Consider the following 21,500-nt stretch of genomic DNA (forward strand, 5'->3'; position numbering starts at 1 on the left):
GCTTTCTAGTTTCTGACCCAACCCCTTTCCCCTCCTCTCATCTCTGGGGTATTTTTGAAGGTTTTTATTTAAAATGTTCAGTGTAAAGCCTCCTGAAGGAGTGAGGCACAGAGGAAACGTTTAATCTGGGCTCTGCTAGGCAGGACTCCGGTGACTTGGGGATCCATCCCACCGACAGCTATAACTTAGTCACTTCTTGTTAAGCAGCTGCCATGTGCATCGATTTCCACTTCTGCACAATTGATTTTTGCTTCTGTTCCCATTTGTGCCTGTTTTGGACAGATATCATATGATGAGTGTCTGAGAATTGTCTCAGAGAGGTCAGGGGACCTCATGAAGGAAGCCCTTATTTGTCAGTACAAACATCCAGGAGCAAATGCCTAGAATTGTGGAGGAGACAGTATCAGCTGAGTTAACCTCCACCTTTTCCTTTTCTCCCCAACCTGACATCAAGTGGTGTAGAAAAGAAAGAACCTGAGAAGCTGAAATTGTAAGTCTCGAGGACACTAGACTTGTTTTAGAATCTGGCTAAACGTCCTTCTGTCCTTCCAGTCATTTCTTTGTGAAGAATTTCCTGGCACAGTAACAAGATTAATACATTCCTGAGAAGTAATTTCCTTGATACAATGACGGTTCTACATTCAGTAGTTTCATTTATTTCAGTAGAGGATTTACTGCTTTTCTATCATCATCTTAGATACTGCAAAGTAAAAAAAAATCTATTAATTTTCAAAATGGTAACATGTTAATGTGAGTATTAAAGTATTTCTCACCCTTTTTACTGTAAGACTTAAAGACAGAAATTTAAAATGTTGACTGTGATGTGCTTTCTTTTCTTGACGTTATTTCAAACTATATTTCCAGCCCTCACTGGAGTCCTGTGTTGATTACTGAACGTCCAGTAGGTGAGGGTGATGAAGGGCTGGCAAGCATGAGCCCAGGACTTCAGTTCCCAAGACTCTGGGCTCCTCAGCGGCCAGCGGCCAGTGTCCTGGAAGCAGTGAAGGACAGGTGAGGGCTGTGTTCACTCTCTCATCCACAATGGCTTGGACATCCGAGAAAGTCTGCAGGCATCCCTCTCCTTTCCATAATTACTTATTGATTTCTTGTTTTGTGAGTGTAGTGGTGGCCAGAGCCAATGCAATGAATACAACAGCCTTAAAAAGAGAGCCCTGTGTGAGGCAAGTGAGACAGGCATGCCTCCTCCCCCATCCTAGCTCATTATTCACTGGTGAAATGGTACGTGCAACCTGAGAGTCTATTTCCCGACAACAAAAGGAAGGGCATTTAAAGATTGGTTTTATGTTGTTTCTCTCATCCACATGGCAGGAGTGAATGCAGTATCTCTACCTAGAGGAACACGACCGAATTCCGTTTCAAGCGCAGGTGGTCTGGCATTCTGCAAGACACCAGCTCATTGTTGCAAGTTACTGATATTCCATGGAGCGGGTGGGAGGATGGGTGCCCTCCTGGAATACAGCTGAAAAAATGCTGGCCATGAATACTGGTGCGGGAGAATTACCTGGCTGCCTATCAACAAGAGTTTGGCTCTGACATTTGCTCCGTCTTTGATTTGATCCCTGCATTTATGAACTAAGGATTTTAATTACTCATGGAGATGCTGAGTAAATGGTGTTCTCTCTGAAGCCCTTTGAAATACTTAGAGCAAAATCATCAGCCTCAGTACCATAAGCTAAACACTGGAAAGTTATATCCTCCTGCTTGACAATAGGGACTGCCCTGTCCATTTTCCTGGTAACTTCACAGGGTCTGCTTTAAGGGCTTGGGTGTTTACTTGGCAAGCAGCCCACGGAGAAGCAAGGGGATGGGAGGACAGAGGTGGATCTCCCTCAGTCCTCAGGGCCTTCTTTCAGTGCCCAGTGCTCAGAGACATGTTCATCCTGGTGTCCTAGGCTTCCCGCTCCTCTTCTACTCCATTGGGGATGTGCCTGTGCCTAAGAGGACAGAGCAGGTTCAGGGGATGTGGAGCTCCGTGATTTCCTGTGGATCAATCACCCTGAGAATTGCTATAGATCAACTGCCATGATCCCAGGGCATCACACCGAATGGGCTGGGAAGGCTCCAGGTTGCTTTTTTTTGGAAACCTCAAAGGTAGCCTGGACTTTTCTGGGGGCTTTGCTGGGCAGGTGGAAACGGGGGAATCGTGAGGAGCTGGTGTGTTTACTCCAGGAATCTAGAAATGAGTCCCACGCGAGACTGATGTGGGAACTGAAAGGGAATCTCCTGCTGGCACCGTGGCCTGGGGGCCCAGCACACCCAAGCAGGAACGTGCACCTGCACGAGAACCATGCTGGTGGTAATCCTTCAATAAGAAGTTATGGTGCCCCAGCTTGAGGGGAGACAGGAAGATCTTGTTTGCATTATTAATGACTGAACATTAACACAGTACTGTGAAGCTATAACTGAAGAAAGATTTTGATCCAAAGCCTAAAAACTATGTGTTCCATCTTGGTTGCTTCTGAGTGCAATTGATAAACAAGCTAACATTTTAAGTGACTGCTGTGTAAACAGCACTTGGAAGCAAACTAGGCCACATACATTTTAAAACCAAGGCCTGCTACTGAGTTTGTGTTCAGGAAGCTCCACTGAATTGGTCTGGGACTTAATGCATCATGAAGACCAATAAAACAGTGGTCTGTACTGGCTGGGAATTGAATGAACTTCAATTTTCTTTGTCATTAAGCTGAGGGTTACATCAGAAGCTTCACAGACACTGGTGGCCAAAAGAGGAATTCAGGGCTTTGGCAAGCAGAAATCAAGCAGTTTAAGTAAACTGAGAACTGCAATTTTTAAAAATTGAAAAATAAAGTCAAACCATCTACTTTATTTTTACCAAAGAGAGAGAGAGATGATTTATTTCACTTATTTCTTTACCTCATTCTTATTTTCTAGCTCAGAGTAATGCAGCCTCTTTCAAGCAGCATTTGTATATTTTATGACATACATTTATGGTATCCTTTAATTCAGAGTTCTGTTCATTAGGGATGGATATTAATTAGACTACAGTTGGAGGCAAGTTTCCCTGCAATTTCTCTGACAAAATGACTTTTAATGTAAGTTCCTAATAGAAATCCTCCCACAATTAATATTTGAACCAAGAAAGAAAGTGGTTTTCTATAAAAGTACAAATAAATCTTATCTAGATATTAAATATTATAGCACCTAATGCTGCAATACTTTAAGCAGTGGGCCCAAGCTATTTGTGCTTCTTAAAAGTCATTCTTTAAAAGTTTGAATTAAAAAATTTTTATTCATTCAAATTGATTTGCCCTACAATTATTTCAGATTAGTAAGAAATGAGCTTAATTCAGATTTGAGAAAGAGATTAGAGAGATGTTTCTCAGGGAAGGTAATATTAAAAAATTGAGGAATACGAGGAAGACTTAGATGGGCAAGAAGTATAGAGGATGGAGCATAGGCTTGTGGAAAAGTGGAGGGAAGGGATGGTGAATGAGCTAGGAACACAGGCGTTAGGTACATCTAGTGCCTAAGGGCGGGTGGAGAGCTAGGGAGCTAAGCTGAGGGCTGTTCCTTCAAGGTCTCATGAGCTAACGTGTGCTAAGATGTGTGGACTCTGCCCTGAGGACAATGGGAGCCACTGAAAGATGTTGCTCCGGGAAGCAATTTAATCAGATTTGGTTTTTAGAAAGTTCACCCTTACCACCCTCTGGAGGAGAACGGACTGAATAGAAGGAATCATGAAGATAGGGCCGAGTGAGAAGTCTGTGACAATAATCCTGCAGATGAAGACAGCTGTCTGTGGCCATGATTGTAGAAAGAAGTGAATGGGGAGAATTATGCTAAGTGAAATAAGTCAGTCAGAGAAAGATAAATATCACATGATCTCACTCATTTGTGGAATATAATGAACAGCATAGACTGATGAACAGAAACAGAGTCATAGAAGTATCAAACAGACTGTCCAACCTATGAGGGAAAGACGAGGGGTGAGGGGATAAGAGATCAACCAAAGGACATGTATGCATGCGTATGAGCAAACCAATGGACACTGACAGTAGGGGGGTGAGGGCATAGGCTGGGAAGTAGGGGCAGCCGGTGAGAGGTCAATGGGGGGAAAAGGAGACTTACATAATACTTTAAACAATAAAGAATTTTTAAAATACAACAACGAAAAAGACGTAAATGAAGGTGGAATTCTGGGCTTCCTGGCGGTTGGATGCAGACATGTGAGGAAGAAGAAAGAACCAGAAGGCTCCCTGGAAGTGGCCTGGGTGATGGGTGGAGGGCTGTGCTAATCAGTGAGCAGAGGTGCAGGGAGAGGGGTGGAGTCTGGGAGAAGTAGGTCTGTTCAAGATCTGATTTGTTAGAGGCACTGTGGGCATCCGAGTAGGTTAGATGTAGGAAGAGAGACTGGGCTAGAGAAACATTCAAGAGACCACTACATGTGGATGGTGACCGAACCCAGGGAGTATTAGGGACACCCAGGAAGAAGCTGCACATGCATGAGGTGAGAAAGATCTAAACACAGAACCCTGGGGACATTGACACTTATGAACAGAAAGAGGAGCCCATGAAGGATGGCGAAGCAGCACCCAGAGAGCTTCTTCAAAGCTCAGGGATGGCGATGGTTGTGGGTCACGTTATTTTACCACATTTTCAACCTAGAAATGACCAGGTTCATGGCACAGCCTTTTCTTGGAGAAATATGGCATGCATGCTACTTATTAAGCCAGGGCTGGAACTCACATCTTCATATCCCAACCCCAGGCTTCTCCATGGTCCTCAAGCCAGCATTAGTCTTCAACACACATGACCCGCCATATTGTCCACAAATTCAGCACTAAAATGGAATAAAGTCGCTAATCACTTCTAAAACCCTGGTAGCTCTCATTGTCATTAATGGTCTTCCTACGAAACCTAATTTGTTTTAACTAAACCCCACTGTGCAAGACTCTTCCTTATGGGACTGTTTACAATGCAAATAACATAGGCAGGCACAGCTGCCAAGGAGAATGACTGTGGGAGAGGACATGGGGTTAGGCATCTAGAGGCTTGGAGGAGATAGGTAGAGGGAACCAAGAGGAAAGCAATCTGTGAAAATGTAGGCTGAAGTGAATGTTGACAATGATGAGAAGATGACAAAATGAAATCCTGGACCCACATGCCCAGCTGCCTGTGGACAGGATGGCAAAGAGCGTCTGTCAGCCAAGCAGCACGGAGAAATGTTTTAGAATTAACAACAGTGATCTTGTTGGTACATGCCTCTCCAGTTTATGGAGCTCTCTGCTGACTGCTGTCACACTGGGGACAATCAGCAATCCTGGGGAGCCACTGTTACGCTGCTCACTCCATGGATGAGAAACCCAAGCGACTGCGATTGGACTGACAGAGAGATGCCGCAATCTCCATGAAAGGATGCGAAGGCTCTATGATGCAAGGGTTCGGGAAAGTTCAACTTTGGTGCACAAACCCCTACGGCCCTGAGATCATGCCCATCAGTCTGGAGAGAACATTGTGCCAGCTAGGAGAACTGCCACAGACCATTTTAAGGGGGCGTTTGGAAACTAGTAGGAAGGGGTGCTCACGGGTTTGGGTAACTGGAGTGAGAACAAGTCCTGCACGCTGACCGAGAGGCCTGGTGACTCAGAGGATTTCTTGTTGCCTCTCAGCCAAAGTAAATTCTACGCTGATGGGTAAGGGGGCTCAGGAAAATTTGCCCAACCTCACACTGCGGATAGGTGGCAGGCGGTGCCTTTAACCTTTGGCCATTGATTCTAAGTGCTGTGCTCTTTGTACTTCACCAAATAGTGTAATGAGCCTCTGGGACACTATTTGCTCCCTAGCTCTTTCTTCTGCAGATTCATCTCATCTCTTCTGCAGATTCGATCCCTAGTGTGAGGCATGCAGGAAGCAGCCAATCAATGATTCTTTCTTATCATTGGTGTTTCTATCTCCCTCTCCCTTCCTTTATGAAATCAATAACAATACATTAAATAAACCTTGGCCGAACAGATTCATTTTGAGAGCTACATTGCAGAAGGGGTGCTGTTGAACTTAAATACATGTGGGGAAAAGGGAACGCAATGGTGAAGGCCATGGCAATGCCCATGCATTAGAGCTGAGCATGTCTGGCCTGGGAAGGGCTGGCCTTGTGGGGACAGGATGGCTATGTTAAAGAGGGCAAGGCTTTTAGAGGGAAGAGAAATTTGATTTTTGCAGAATGGTGTTGAAGGGCAGAAGTGTCAGATAAAGATTTTTGCTTAATGCAAGTAAGAAGCTCTGAATAAGCACAGCCATTCTGAAATGGAATAATATGCCTCATTAGGTAGTAATTGCAATTGATATGAAAGGTATTTGAACAAAATGAAATGATGTCTGGAGCCAACACTGCCTTTTTTTCCTCTGGCAACATAGCTTCCTCCTGGCACAAGGGCCTCGCTGCCACCGCCCATCCTCCCTCCCAGCAGGATGAGTGGTATGACTGGCTTCTTGGACCTGGGATGTGAGCGGGAGTCTGACAACTTTTGTATCACTTGCTTAAAAGGATATTCCTTGCCCTCTCTTCCCCCCTCCTTTCCTGTGGGCTGCAGTGAGATGGAGAGGGCTAGGGAGCTTTGCCCACACAGGCAAGGACAGCATCCCAGTGCCAGACAAAGCAACAGGGCAATACCAGGATTGCTCACTGGTCCCAGGCCACCTGACTAACCAGATGTTGTGAGAGGGAAAGAGATACCTGTGCAGCTTTGGCTTCTGTATTTTTGAGTTCTTCTGATAGAATGCTGTGTTCAGATTACTGTAACCATTTTGGGGAGGTATACAGATTATGAAGGTATTATATCAGGAACTGTAAGCAATGATTTCCATAATTTTATAATCCTATGTCCATCCCCCTAATAAAAGAAAGATTTATCTGCTTTCTTTCAAAACCAGCTGTCCCAACAGTCCTCAACATAGTCAAACATAGGTACTCCATTAGGTCAGTGGCCTCGGTTTTTAAAACTGATGTTCAAAAAAGTCAAGAACTTTTGATCTCCTGATTCTCTTTCATCCCCATGTCAGGCCTGTTCCTAAGGCTCATCTTTTTTTTCCTTTAGAAAGCATCGTCTGCAATGACACAGATGATAAGGAAAATTTAAAGTTCTATTTGGGTTATCTAAATGTGTGGATTGGCGTATTTATTTATTTATTTATTTTTAAACAACGCATTACTTAGCTGGTGTGTGATAATATTCTCCTGTATTGTTTTCCCTTCAGAGAGAACCCGAAGTCCAGGTCTCCCTGAAGGTGAAGGTCTGGATAATACACATATGTTTTCGCTGCAAGGAATTGAACCTAATTTTATATTAGTCGACACACTCCGCCAGAAGAATACTTTGATGTATTAAATACATCTCTAAGTAAAATACTAGTAAAGAAGTTGAGCTCATAAAATGAGATGCCCGCCTCCTTGCCTGGGTTCTAGGAAGAAATATGCCAGTGGCAGGTGGGCCCATAGATCTGCCATTTTCATTTCAAATTTCATGTCTTCACTCATCTTTTTCCTCTTACCCATAATGACCTCACCTTTTCCTTCCAATTTATGCAAACTCCATGAATGTTTTAAGATTTTGCTTGATGATTTTCCTACTTTTAAGTCATCCCTTAACGTCCGTGGTGTATAATTCCAGACTGAATCAAGTTGCCAATAATTATTCCATATTTCATTTTCACCCAGGGTAGCTACACTCCAGCTCTCGTATTTTTCTCTGGAACTCTGCCTGTTCTAAGCCTATATTAGGTGTTTAGTAAACAGATCTGACGCACAGGTAAGCAAAAGATATGAATCATTTTTTTCAATGATATGAAAATTGTCAAAGAAGAACAAGATAGAGGTCTATTCCCCCACTGAATAAAGACAATTCCCAAGGACAAATGAATTTGATTTTTCCCCCAAATGGGAATTTCCAAAAGAAATGCTTTGGTAAATGTTGAGCTTTGCTGTTAGCAGCACATAAGATACTGAGCACAGAGGCCCTTACTTCCTTCCACATCTGCGTAACTTGAAAATTATTAACGTCAGCTCCTTCTCCATCCTTTCTCATCATGGGTGAATTACAAACATCACCGACAGTTTCTCCAGCTCATGCTTCTCGATTCTCCTCGTATGAAACACGTTTTAAACCATCTTTCACTTTTAAGTTTTACCTCCATTAAATTCCTGTCAACACATTCTTTTTTCTTTAACATGGAAACAGAAAGACAATGATACTTTCGAACTCTACCACTGACATAGAAAAAAATAAAAATAAAAAAAGCCGGGTTGAAAACTCATACTACTCAAGAACAAGTAACTTGTTGAGTCTCCAAAGCAATTTCCCTCCAACACACATGCGAGGATTATTTCAGCAAAGGATCGGAGGTAGAGTGGATTTATTTGAGGCACTGATATTTCTCAGAGCTTCTCCGATTCAGAATGACCGGCTTCTTTCTAATTTATGGCGAGTCCTTCTTGTCCCGCTGCCAGTTTAGCTGAAGGATCCTGTCCTGCGAGAGTTCACTCGGCTGCTACAGGGGCTCGAGAAGGCAGTTACCAGAGATGCTGGTATATGAGCTTCAGGCAAACCAAAATGGAACCCACAACATGTGAGATGAAGGGCTTATCCTAATATGCAGACTGGGTAGGAGAGGATATAATTAATCTAGAATGCTCCTTTCATGCTGCATTTTTCAATCTCTGTTGCAGCTTCCTCTCAGGGGACAGGAAACTCTTGAAGGGGAAATGCATAGGCTAAACTTTATAAATTTAAAGTGCAAAGTATGAACACTTAAGGGAAATAGGAAGGCCTTGGGGAAATCCACGTAAGTAGAGCCAGTTATTAAGTATTTATATTTTCCCACTGGCTTAAGAAAGGGCAGACTTTCCCTCTGGCAAGATGGGTTTTGCTTCCTCTGATGTGGGCTTTTTGCTGCTGAACATCACCCTCAGCCCAGAACTGGTAGGCTGGGGAGGAAGGCCAAGACATGGGGGCTCTCTCTCCTGCTCCTCTGCCATGCAGGCCACCAGGGGTTGCAAGGAGGCCTGGGGGCAAGTGTTGATGGGCACCCATGCCTCTCCTCCAGCCCTGGTTATGCTTTCCGAGTCCTCTCAGAAATCACTGATGTTTTTCTCCCCTATTTGTTAACTCAAATCTACTACAATCACCAATCACTTAAACTACCCATGTTTGCTGGTCTGGTAACAACAAAACATCTGGGAACCCTTGTTAAAGAATTCTCCCCTCCTAAGCAAGAAAGAGAAGCTATGCATACCTTTTTAGCAGCATTTGGAAATGAAATGTAGAATCTAAGTTTATAGATGCAACATTTCTCTCTTCAGGTTTCATTTGTAAACCATTTTGGGGATGAAGACTTAAATATATTTTTTAAAAATTCCTGCCTGCCTTGAGAGGGAGCACTGAACACTCAGCTTCTTCCTCATGCTCCCTGGCTGGGCGGCAGCAGGAACCGGAGAGGGCTGGGCTGGGAACACGGGTCAGGCTGCCGGGCCTTCCACCAGTGTTCCCGGACTTCCTGAATTGCTTTATATATCTCTTTCTGTTTCCTCTCCACAAATTCTTGCTGATGCCTGTTGGTTCTTTTTTTTTTTTTTAATTTTCTTTTACAAAAATCCTTAGTTCATTAATTTTTAGTTGATCATAAAATACGGAAGCTTGTGAAAAGCTTGTTTCCTGTCAGAAGAGCTAGGCTAAGGCCCTATGAGTGCAGATTTGTCTAATCCAGAAAGTTCCTGGGTCTCGGTGTATGTCCAGGGACACTTGGTGGCTTGTTTCTTCTGCTTTGTCATCAATTCTTCCCTTTCAGTTGCTTCCATTACTCAGACAAGTAATCTCCACATCTGGGATGCACTGTGTTAGGACCAGGTACAGTGTCCTTTGGCTGAGGGCCTGTGTATCGCTCATGAGCCAAGAGGGTAAATAAAACCTTACCTTTTTGTAGAGACTCCTCAGGTCTCGGTACTGCCACATGCTGTTGAGGACCTGAGATGCGGCCTTGACCACTTTTGGAGAATGTCTGGTAAGAAAAGACAGGACATGCAAGATGGTGAGTGGACACACGATTGTCAGGATGTGACAAGACAGACATCCTCCTGGCTTTCTGGCTATTCCTCTCAGCCTGAGAAGTACAACGGATAGTTCACCAGTCTCCAGCCTCATTCTCATCAACATACCCTTGAGGGCGGGAGTCAGGAGAGCATCACAATTTGCCAAAGAATGTTCAAAATGCAAACAGAAGAGTCAGAAGGCACAAGTTTAGCATCTGACTATGCAACAGAACAAGAGAAAAACATGAGGAAGGACCAGATTCGGGGGTTTTAACAGCACGTTGTGCAGTGAGATGAACATGATATTCATCTTCTCAGCAGAAGCGTGAGAGCATAGTCATTGCTGGCTCTCATGCCTGCCTGGCCGCAGGGACTTGCTCTTTACCTGCTGCTGATGCCAAGAGCAAAAGATGGGCAGTGCCGCAGACAGTGGGCACACGCTGCCGTTCGCACTCTCACAGGTACCCAGAGGAAGAGAAAGCATCTATAAGACAACCCTTCATACGATTAACATTCCCTCCTTTGGGCCATAGTGAGACTATAAGGTCACTTTAGTGGTTCTATCATTTTTTTTTGGATTAGTGGTTCTATCATTTTTTTTTTTTTTGAGTCATGGCTTTGAAAACCCTGTGAAACTTATAAATATTTTGCCTTTTGGTTCAGTGCCACTCTGCATCTCAAAACAGACAGATCAATATGTCTATGTGGGTGTACTTCTATCAACTTCTTGGAAGTCACTTAAGACTAGTGGTGAGGGAAGACTATTAGCTACCTGCAAATTCTTTGTTCTAACAAGCTGGTTCTACAGCCAGCTGCCCAAGTCTAATGGCTGCCATTGACCGCATGCCCATATCAGGGGCTGGCACACTTTTTTCTATAAAGAATCAGAAAATGAATATTCTCTGCTTTGGGAGCCATACGGTCTCACTTGCAGCTACTCAATTCTGCCATTGTAGCATGAGAGGAGTCATAAATAACACATAAAGGAATGATGTGGCTGCATCAATCAAGTGCATTTTACAAAAGCAGGTGGTGGGTGAGATCTGGCCCGGGAGCCATAGTTTGCCCATCCCGGTCTATCTGAATGGTAATTCCTAAAGCTGCATAGATTAGAACCAATGCAAAGTACACCTCCAAAGCTGACCCATGAGGCAGTGGCTCCTGAATACCCTGAGAGAGAACATCTAAATCCAGACCACAAATGCCTTCTAAATAGAAAGCGAGCAGATGGTTAGATGGGACCAGGTTGAGGTTGGATTTGAGAGCCAGAGTAAAATGGATGTTGTGAGAAAAAACATTTTGTAAAGAAATTATGGGATGTAAAATGTGTACTATTTTTCTGGATCTTCACGTTAGCAATTTAGACCAACTAAGTTTAAGTTTTCTTCACCCATTTATTCACTGCTAACAGTAACAATCACTCTTACTATTATTAACACTGAGATGGAATCCAGTATTGACTGTTGGAAAATCTATTAGTATATCATGTACTTTTAAAAGAAAAAATATAGTTATTATAAATTCTAAATTATGTTCCTCTATGAGAGATGAATTACATAGTATAGTTAAGTAACAGATATATTTTCATTTTATTAAAATGGTTGATTGCTAAATGAGTTCATAATTTATGCCAGTACCATTCTCTAAATATAATATTAAATTCCTTTGACTTAAAGGCAGAGAATTTTAGATCTTTGCATGGATATAGATACAGGTACATTTTAATCTCATACAATCAATGCTGAACAAAGATAAAATCGTATGTTTTGCTGTGTTTTATCATTGTTAGCTAGATATTTATCCATGACAATAATCAAACAAACTCTAGAGAAACATTAATATTCAGGTAGTGATAATGTAGTTGAAACATATATATTAATTATGCAAAAATTCCTCTGACACAGAGTAATTTTTTGTTTCTACCTCTTGCTTAGTTACAAAATAAAGACCATGCATGTATAACGATAGCAGGTTTTAACCTTTCAATTAAAATGCCAATACAGCTCAGTGTTATAATAACATGCAGAGGTTAAAGAATCATTGCTTTCTTTAAGCCTTTAACATAAATCCATCCACTAGAGTGGTACCATAGCAACTTCTACTTGAAAAACTATACCTATTGATTGAAGGACTTGAACAATCAAGTGTTTTAAATGTGACAAGTGATTTTAACCTCAGCCACAATACACACTTTCTTACTGACAAGTTGCAGTTGAGTCTGTTAATGGCTTTTCTGTCTTATGACAAAATACAATGGCACATTCAACACGATTACCTATATAACTGTTAAGATTAGAAACAAATTTATTTTTTTAAAACAGATGGATGTGACAGGATGTCCACAATGAGTGTTTAAAATGACGTGAACAGAATAATATAAGTTATTGAGACTGCAAAATGGCAAGTATACAGCTCCTGGAAGAGTTAATTAACAATTACACAATATTTGATTTTCACCAGAGGTGTCAAATTAGGGCAGATGACAGTTGGTTCAGTTGATGGTGGGTGTTCGAAACAGCCATTCCAGCAGCAGGAACCCAGACCACTCCCAGGATTGTGTTCACAAGATACAGTGTGTTGTGCAGCTCAAACAGATTGTGATTGGCACCTTGACAGTGTGACTCATTAATATCATCTGTGTTTAAGCAGTGATAACCATATATAAAAGCCTAAGTGACCATTCAACTGGTAGCTATGATGTACACTGACCACCAGGGAGCAGATGCTCAATGCATGGAAACATGGAATAGACTGATGAATTTCAGAGGGAAGTGGGGAAAGGGGAGGTTGGGAAGAGATTAACCAAAGATCTTATATGCATACTAGAGGCCATTGGCCCAAGGGGTTCCTTGGCCTGGCCTATAAGGATCAGGTGGAAATCAGCCAGGTGCATGGATTCGTGCACCAGTGGGGTCTCTTGTCCTGGCCTGCAGGGATTGGTCTGAAACTGGCAGTTCGATGTCCCCCGAGGGGTTCCAGATTGCAAGAGGGCACAGGCCAGGCCGAGAGACCCCACTGGTGAACAAATCTGTGCACCGGGCCTCTAGTTTAAAAATAAAACTTATAGATCCACAACATGGAGAACCATAGGTGGCTCCACTTTTTTGTTTGTGTTTTCTCATATTACATTTAAAAATCAGGTTTGAATTAAGTTTATTTCTATAAATACTTTTTAAAGGACAACGTAAGGCAGACAGATTTGCAAGCATTTTATTAATTAACTAGAGTAAATTGATATTTCTCCTTTTTCCAATTATAAAATCATCTCCAATTTCTAAACTTTTATTTTCAATAAAGAATTTCTGTTTTATTAAAGCCTATTAGAAGGCCATAGCCGTTTCCCTGACTACTGTCGTAGCAGAGCTGAATGATGAAAGGTGAATTTAGTGCTAAATTCAGAGCAATGCTTCTGGATTCATTTTAAGAGCTGTGAGAGCTAATAACCAAATAAATGTGAGAAAGGAGAATATCGGCAGCTATAAAAACCTGTTTTGAACCCAAAATTAGCCACTATATAAAAAGGAGATAAATTACATGAAAGAATCCATGAAACTGACTATAACTTGGAAGATGCTTGATTCAAATCAGTGCAACACTTCTTATTAAACATGTAAATCCAGATTGTTAACATTGTGGGGGAAAAAGAAAAAGGAACAATGGGATGCAACAAGTGGCTATTCCTATAAAAGAAATTTCATTCAAAAAAGAACATTACTGAAATCATCTATCATGAAAGAAACTTCCCAATACCATAGTGGTCAACCAAGTCATGAGTTATTAATTAAATTGAAATTACCAGTGAGACTAGCTTTCACTCTGGGGTGGGAAGACTGGAAACCATTTGCTGTTTTTGTTTTCTTGATCATCAGAGACAAATGCTTTTCAGTGACACTGGATAGTATTACCCATAACCAGAGATTGTCGGGCACACTTAGAACCCATTCTACCAACAGCATCTGACTTACTTATCTCCTTTGCTTTTGGAGATGCCAACCAACTTCTCGATGCCCCCTGCATCCCGTAAGGCCTTGGCATTCTCCATGTTCTTGGTGATCACTTCATGTAGGGTGCAGCAGACGGCTGTCACCGTGTCATCCGACATGGCCTTGCTTGCTGCATTGTTGCTGTTGTTCCCGCCTGGAAGCCTGTGGACCAGGTCCCGCATGGCATATTTGCCTTTGGGAGAAAATAAAGGGAAGAGTTGAAATGAGGATAAAACAAAGAAAGAGGACAGAGGGAGAGGTGGACACGGGCACAGGGGAGAAAAAGAAACACAAGAGACAAAATTAATGCAATCTTGTCTTTTTCCGTTAGTGAATTAGTCTCCATTGGGTAACTGGGAACACATATAGAGAGCACAGTATTTCCTCATGGTGAATGCACCGTCTTGGGTTCTAGATGGATATGGGATTTAACCTTTGGATAGGTTATTTTATTGCCTCTAAATCTCATCTTTTCACATTTCTAAACAAGAACAATGATGGGATAGATCTCCCAAGATTGCTATTAAGATTAAGTTAGTAAACATTTAACACACAAGGATTACTGAGGACCTAGGCATGGATAGATGTTAACAATCGGGAAAGGGCAGAGGGTGGGGTGGAAACCTGGTGGAGGAGAGCAATGGAGGGGGAAAAAATGAGGAACATTTGTAATAATATGAACAATAAAGATTTATTAAAAAAAAACAAAAACAAAAACAAACAGTTGTTTCCTACTTAGCATTCACAGAAGTCAAGAAAACATACAGTAATTCTAATGTAACTGCCAAAATGCTTTCATGGGAGCTATGTTGGGACCTATATTATTTTACAAGAATCACAGTGCAAATATGATCCATATATATTACTTCTGTGTTCTGAGCCCCTATGAAGCAAAGAGAAACATATAAGGTGAGAGAGAGAAGCTTTACAAATAATATCTAAAGAGGTGTCTTTTGAACCAGAGTAACTGGATAATCTGTTTGTCTCAATGATAGGATTTCATGGTATGGTTCTACCCATATAACACTTCTTAATTTGACATGTTTTTCTTCATATGAAAATAAAATAAAATCCAACTTTGCATCCTTAATTTGTTTTATCGTTATTAATTTTTCTACTCCCAATGATAAAGGTACTTACAATGACATCTTTATGGAGTACTTCTAGTTTACAAAGCACTTTAGGCAGTACCAATAACCCTACAAGACAATTAATTCATCCCACCTGCAGCTTCCAATTCTGTCCCATTAATTTACTCCTGGAACTAAGTAAATGAGTGCCTGCGGCAAAGTTGGCTGTTCTTGAATTTTTCATTTAGAATTGGCACATGTCCAAAGTTAAATCCCTTTCTTATCCCCCATCCCTCATTAGATATGTTTAGCTAGCAGCTAAAAACTATTTGAAATATTTTCCCTCTATACATGCCTGTAAGGGATAGCCTCTTTAGCTGTCTCATTCTCTTGTGCTTAGTGCCTGGGGGTAGGAAAAGGAATCTCTTGGGAGGAAACAATGATATCTTAATTCCAGGCTGTAAAAAAATAAAACATAAGCCTTTGTAATTTTGGTATTTTCTCTTGCCCTATCTATAATATTTATAGGTGACTTGTGTTAGCTTGGATAAAAAAATACTGATGTCAAAATTACTGAAATAAGAAAATGTTTTCATTCACTTTATCATAGCTGAGAAATGTGTGACAAAATGGTTTGCCTGAAAACCCCTAAATGTAGCACACTTACTTTATTTTTTTCTAAATATTTTTGTTGTTGTTTTATTTTGAGAGAGAGAGAAAACAGGAGAGATAGAAACACTGATGAGAAAGAGACACCTATTGGCTGTTTCCTGCACACAGCCTCCTGGGGATGGAGCCCACAACCTGGGCATGTGCCCTGACTGGAAATCGAACCAATGACCTGTGAACCAGTTTCCGGGCAGCATATTTATTTTCTTATGACAGCACTTAAGATAGTTTGGAGAAGATCTTTTGTACCTGGGCACTCCTCTGAGCAACTTGCTTCATCTATTTATCACTAAGTCATACTCAACTCTGGCTAACAGTTTACCATGTTGAGCTCAGCATGCTGATGACTTTACCAGTTCATCAACCCCCACAATCTACAAGCCATTGTAAGACAAACCTGAGTTCTGTAGTCGCTAGAGGATGGATGTATTCTTTTTTTTTCTTTATAAGGGAGGAGATGGAGGAATGAATCAGAAAACCGTTTCAATTATTGTGCATACAGGGCATTCACACTCCTGACGGCGTATGGAAGACTGATTTTTGTGACCTTGGACATTGCCAAGGCTGAAAACAAAAACAAGGAAAGGGCGAGGATTTGGCTGCAGCATTTTAACATTTTCGTTGTTACTGTCATTTTTTTTTTAATGACAGCAGCGAAATGTGAAGATGTGACTTTCTAACCAGGGAGCCCTTAATGAGCGACAAGGTGCCCCTGCAAGGTTCAGGTGGCAGAGACAGTCACTTCCCCCGGAACAGCCCTGTGTGTTGAGTAAACACTGTCATTTTCCATGTGCTCCGAGGCCTGGAGAACAGCGGGAGCCACCACCATGTTTAACCCCAAGCTGTGGAGGAAGCCCATTGGGTGATTTTATTTCCATTATTTCCAATCTAGTTCACTGACATTTTACTAGGCAATTGGAGATTTTTCATTTAGTCTATTTATTAACCTATTTGAAGGGATACATTTTGGTCTACATTTTAACCATCCAAGTGGAGAAACAAATCAAGGAAAATTATTCCAAAGGGCAGAGGAGGGCTGGGAAGAATGTGTTAACTCTTTTAAGGGCATGCGATTATGTTAGCCTTTGATTATGCTGAGAAAAGCCACCCTCTCACACTGGAATCCTATCTTCATGTGAAATTTGGGTAGCAAAAGTAGCTTTTTAGCTTTTCCTTGTGCCTGGGAACTTGGAAGCTTATTGGCGGGAGTGGGGGATGGGGAGAAAACAAGGAATATAGAATAATTTTGGCCACAAGTGACCTTGAGTGGCATGCTAATAACAGGTGTTCAGAGAAAGTAGATTGTACTGGGTAGTCGTGGCAGGTTTGCTATGGGAAGGGGGCCTCTAGGACTTATCCCATATATCAGAAGGACAGCAAAATATTTTACAAAGAAGATTCTCGTGCATCAGAAGGTTTCAGAATAGTGATACTGAAGGTGGAAGGCACAGATACTAGCAGTCTTTTTCTTGACAGTAAAACTCTCTCTTGGAATTTCTACTGCAATTATAACATTACCTTATGTTTATAATGTTCTATGTCCCCTATTTTCTTTGTCTCTAAATTTCTAAACAACAGAAAGAGTGAGAAAGCTATTCTTGTTACCTAGTAAAAGGAATCTTGTCCCACCCCCACCACTACACCTCCTCAGGTTTTTGGTGTGAGATTTGAGGTCTGAGATTTCTTTGGATGTGAAAGTAGTTAACTAACTTTTGGAGTCAATTCTCTTGCTTTGTCACAGTAGTGATAAGGAAAAGTTGCAAGGCTGGTGAGCCAAACTTGAATTTTCACCATCAAGGTGATCAAATTGTTGTTTTGGTTTGGTTTCAGACTGAGAAAGGGATGGAGATACGTTTCATCTTGGGCTTCACTCCCAGGATGCTATCACTTTAAGAACCTTGAGGAGAAACAAGTTGAGGTTCTACACTGGCCCAGGGACGTCAGGGGCACCTGAGGCTCAGCAGTGCCCAGTGGTGAGCACAGGCCTCACCCTGTGGTTGAGGCTGGCATGAGGCAGAGGAGCTTCCTGTCTTAGAATGAACTCTGAGGTCCACAAAAGGGGCGGTGGTGCCAGCAACCAGGGAAGACTACAACTCCTTTGAATTTAATTTGGTTTACAAATGATATGATACAGACCAAAAGTCAGGGAGTGATGCATGCAGATGATATGAATGAGCAGGTATTGTAATTTTTCAGGATAAAAACAAGGACTTGTAACTACAAAGAGCTGGCCATGGGGGGAAGGGATGGGATCGAATCCACACCTTGACCATGGGGGGAAGGGATGGGATCGAATCCACATTATCAAGATGATGCTCTAACCAAATGATGAGCTACCCGGCCAGGGCTGTGTGTGTGTGTGTGTGTGTGTGTGTGTGTTATAAAATGTGTTTTTTAATAAAGTATAGTTGACATACAATATTATATTAGTTTCATGTTTACAACTTACTGATTCAACTTTATGCACTTTTAGAAGTGATCACCATGGTAAATCCATTTGCCACAATATAAACTTATTACAATATCATGAACTACATTCCCTGTGTGGTACATTACATCCCATGACATTTATTTTATAACTGGAAGTTTGTAGCTCTCTCACTTTTTCATTGCAGCATTATTTATAATAGCCAAGATATGAGAGCATCCTAGGTGTCCACTGACAGGTGAATGGATAAAGATGTTGTGGTATATCACTTAGCAATAATAAAGAATAAAATCTTCCCATCTGTGACAACAGGGATAGACACAAATGTATGCTAAGTGATAGGCTAAGACAGTGGTTGGCAAACTCATTAGTCAACAGAGCCAAATATCTACAGTACAACAATTGAAATTTCTTTTGAGAGCCAAATTTTTTAAACTTAAACTTCTTCTAATGCCAGTTCTTCAAAATAGACTCGCCCAGGCCGTGGTAATTTATGGAAGAGCCACACTCAAGGGGCCAAAGAGCCACATGTGGCTTGCAAGTCTCAATTTGCCAACCATGGTGCTAAGAAAACGATAAATACTGTATGATTTAGCCTATATGTGGAATATAAAGAAAAGGAAACACAAACTGTAACAGAAATAACATATAAATACAGAGAATCTATATTTAAAATATTTATTAATAAGAAGAAACTTGTGTTATTTCGCTATTTGTTATCTATATATCTTATATTTTTGTAGTCCCCCATTCACTGCCTCTTTTATGTTTATTTGACTTTTTGCAGTAAAATGTTTTAATTCCCTACTCATTTCCTGTGGTGTATATCCTATAACTATTTTCTTTGTGGTTACCATGGCAATTCCAGTTAATATCCTAAAGTTATAACACTCAATTTAAATGTATCCCAATTTAACTTCAACAACATACAAAAACTCTGCTCGTTATAGCTCTATCCCTGCTCCTTTCACTTATGGATGTCACAAAATTACATCTCAAGGTTGCATGTGTGAAAATATAAAATAATTGTTTTTAAAAAAAGTATCAATCTCTTATCTAGAAAACAAAGTGTAGAGTTACAAAGTTACAATAATAATAGCTTTTAGACTAATACTTTAAAAAATACATTTATTATTTTCTTAAATCATGGTGAAAATAAAAAGTGGAGTTACAAACTGTTCTTACAATAGCACTAGCTTTTATAATGACCCATGTATTTAGTTTTGCTGAGATAAATATTTCTTTATTTGTCTTCTAGTTTCTGTCCTTCATTTCAAACCACAGCATTCCCTTTACTTGCAGGACAGGTCTAGCGATAACTAATTCCCCCAGCCTTTGTTTACTTGGGAATTTCTCTAGGTTTGAAGGACTTATATTTTGTGTCCCCCAATACCTCTATTTGAAATGGCTTTCCCCAATTCTACACTCCATAGTCAAACTATTAAAACTTTAAAAAGTGTCTTCGGGAGTTCCAAGACTGTGGCTAGGTAACATCAAAGAGGTTTCTGCTGCACTTTATGAAATAAGGATGCCAGCACTAATTAGGTATGTTTGGCAATCTGCGGGTTTTACTTGGTTTAATGCTATTGTGAGAACTGTCCTGTTTATCAAGCCTCTGATATGAAAAGACTTGGCAAGTGAAGAAAGAGAAGTTCAACCTCCACTTAATTATGACAAGTTACACGATTATGCTTCTGCAGTTATGAACCTTTTCATTTGCTTAGGAGCATGCTCCCTTTTATATTAAAGAATGGCACCACAGAGGTCGAGGTTTGAAAAGAAAGATTCCATTTCTAGGTTTAAAGGAGACGTTTTCCTTAGTAGTAATCCTAACACACTCTTTATGGAGAGAATGAAAAGGTCCTCCAGATCTCCCAATGCCCTCATTGTCCACACTCTGTACTTACTTTCATGGCAGTCAGCGACTAACTCCTAAAGCTAAGCTTGTCTCAGTTTTTGCTATTACTGGTGGAGATGAGTAAGTTCTCAGAGCTATTCAGCCTTATCATTGATAGGTGGTTTCTAATTTCTTCTCAGGCTCACCTTGAGACCCCTGCCAGCACAGATCAGTAATTGGGGTCTGTTGGAAAAGACATCCAAATGGCTGATTAAAGAACTCCAATGGGTACTCAACATTTGACACCATAGAAAATAGGTTATTGGTTACGGGCATCCCTGTAAAGTGATAGCCTCACCTCAAATGAACATCTCAGATGGCCAAGGGGTCGAACCCAATTTCCAGAAGTCATTCACTTTGAGAATCTGAACTGCTAGCTAATCCAATATAAACAGAGCAAGGATTAATTACCTGGACTAAATAAAACAAATTTGATTGTGGTTAACTTTCTACTTTGAATTGAGTATGTTATAAAAACCTTGTTCCTTCTATGTCATTTGTCTTTAATGCTTGATTCAGTAGATTATGTTTATAAAAACTAGAAAAACATCTTTAAATGGACTCTTGTTCTAATTTATCCTTCATAATTCATAAAAAGGAAATCTTTTGAATGTTCTTAAAATAGATAAGACGATAAATTATTGGGAAAGGTTAATAATAATAATCCTCTAAATATAACAACATATGTTGATTGGTCTTGCCTATACCCTTAAAAGAGGAGTTATTTAAATCATATAAAAATGTCTTGAGTAATCTGCTTACTTTCTTTGTCATAGGTTTAATAGACTGAACTAGAATCTGTCCTCCTTTCAAACAGAATAATGAAAAAAAATCAAATCTTTATCCATGCCATGGGTGCCATATTTAAAGAGAAAATAATTTAATTAGGCCTGACAAGCCTATTAGAAAACCAGCACATTTCCTATCTATTTGGAACTAATGCTGTAAATCCTCTCAGGACACTGACGTGGTTTGTGCTGTGTGGCTCAGGGAAGCTCAGCCCTACAGGCACCGTGGCTAGTAATACCGAAAAGCTGGAGCTCAGAGGGATAGAATAATCTCTGAATTATAGGTAATGGAGGTGAAGCCTGAGTCTTGGGTCACTGATCCCAGAAGATGTGGTAAAAGAGAACAAAATACTTCTGCTACATAAAGACACCTAAACTACAATCCTAGAAGCTATACCAATAAAACAAAAGTTAGCTCTCAACATTCATTATCATACTAGTAGCCCTGCTCACGAGTCTGTGTGCCAGTAGCTCTCTGCGGGGCCTGGCTACTTTGTGCCTGCTGTCCAGAGGCTCTCCGTGGCCCAGAGGCCCATCCACGGCCAGGTGCGGAATTTTTGCTTCATTGCTGGGGCAACAACTTAAGCTTTCCCCCCACTCCC

General features: G+C 40.9%; 1 protein-coding gene across 6 annotated transcripts in view; it reads right to left on the bottom strand.

Annotated features, from left to right (window-relative positions):
• The window catches only part of CTNND2 (catenin delta 2), a 715,685-nt gene that overhangs the window by 27,291 nt on the left and 666,894 nt on the right, over positions 1 to 21,500 (bottom strand). For all 6 annotated transcript variants that reach the window (XM_084880857.1, XM_084880856.1, XM_084880854.1 and 3 more), the window contains 2 exons: positions 14,029 to 14,239; positions 9,948 to 10,032 (listed from right to left, as the gene is read on the bottom strand). In XM_084880857.1, the coding sequence (XP_084736983.1) occupies positions 9,948 to 10,032; positions 14,029 to 14,239 (296 nt within the window). The remainder of the gene's footprint in view (positions 1 to 9,947; positions 10,033 to 14,028; positions 14,240 to 21,500) is intronic.

This window comes from Pipistrellus hanaki (assembly GCF_964339955.1).
Source record: "Pipistrellus hanaki genome assembly, chromosome: 4".
NCBI classification, from domain to species: Eukaryota; Metazoa; Chordata; class Mammalia; order Chiroptera; family Vespertilionidae; genus Pipistrellus; species Pipistrellus hanaki.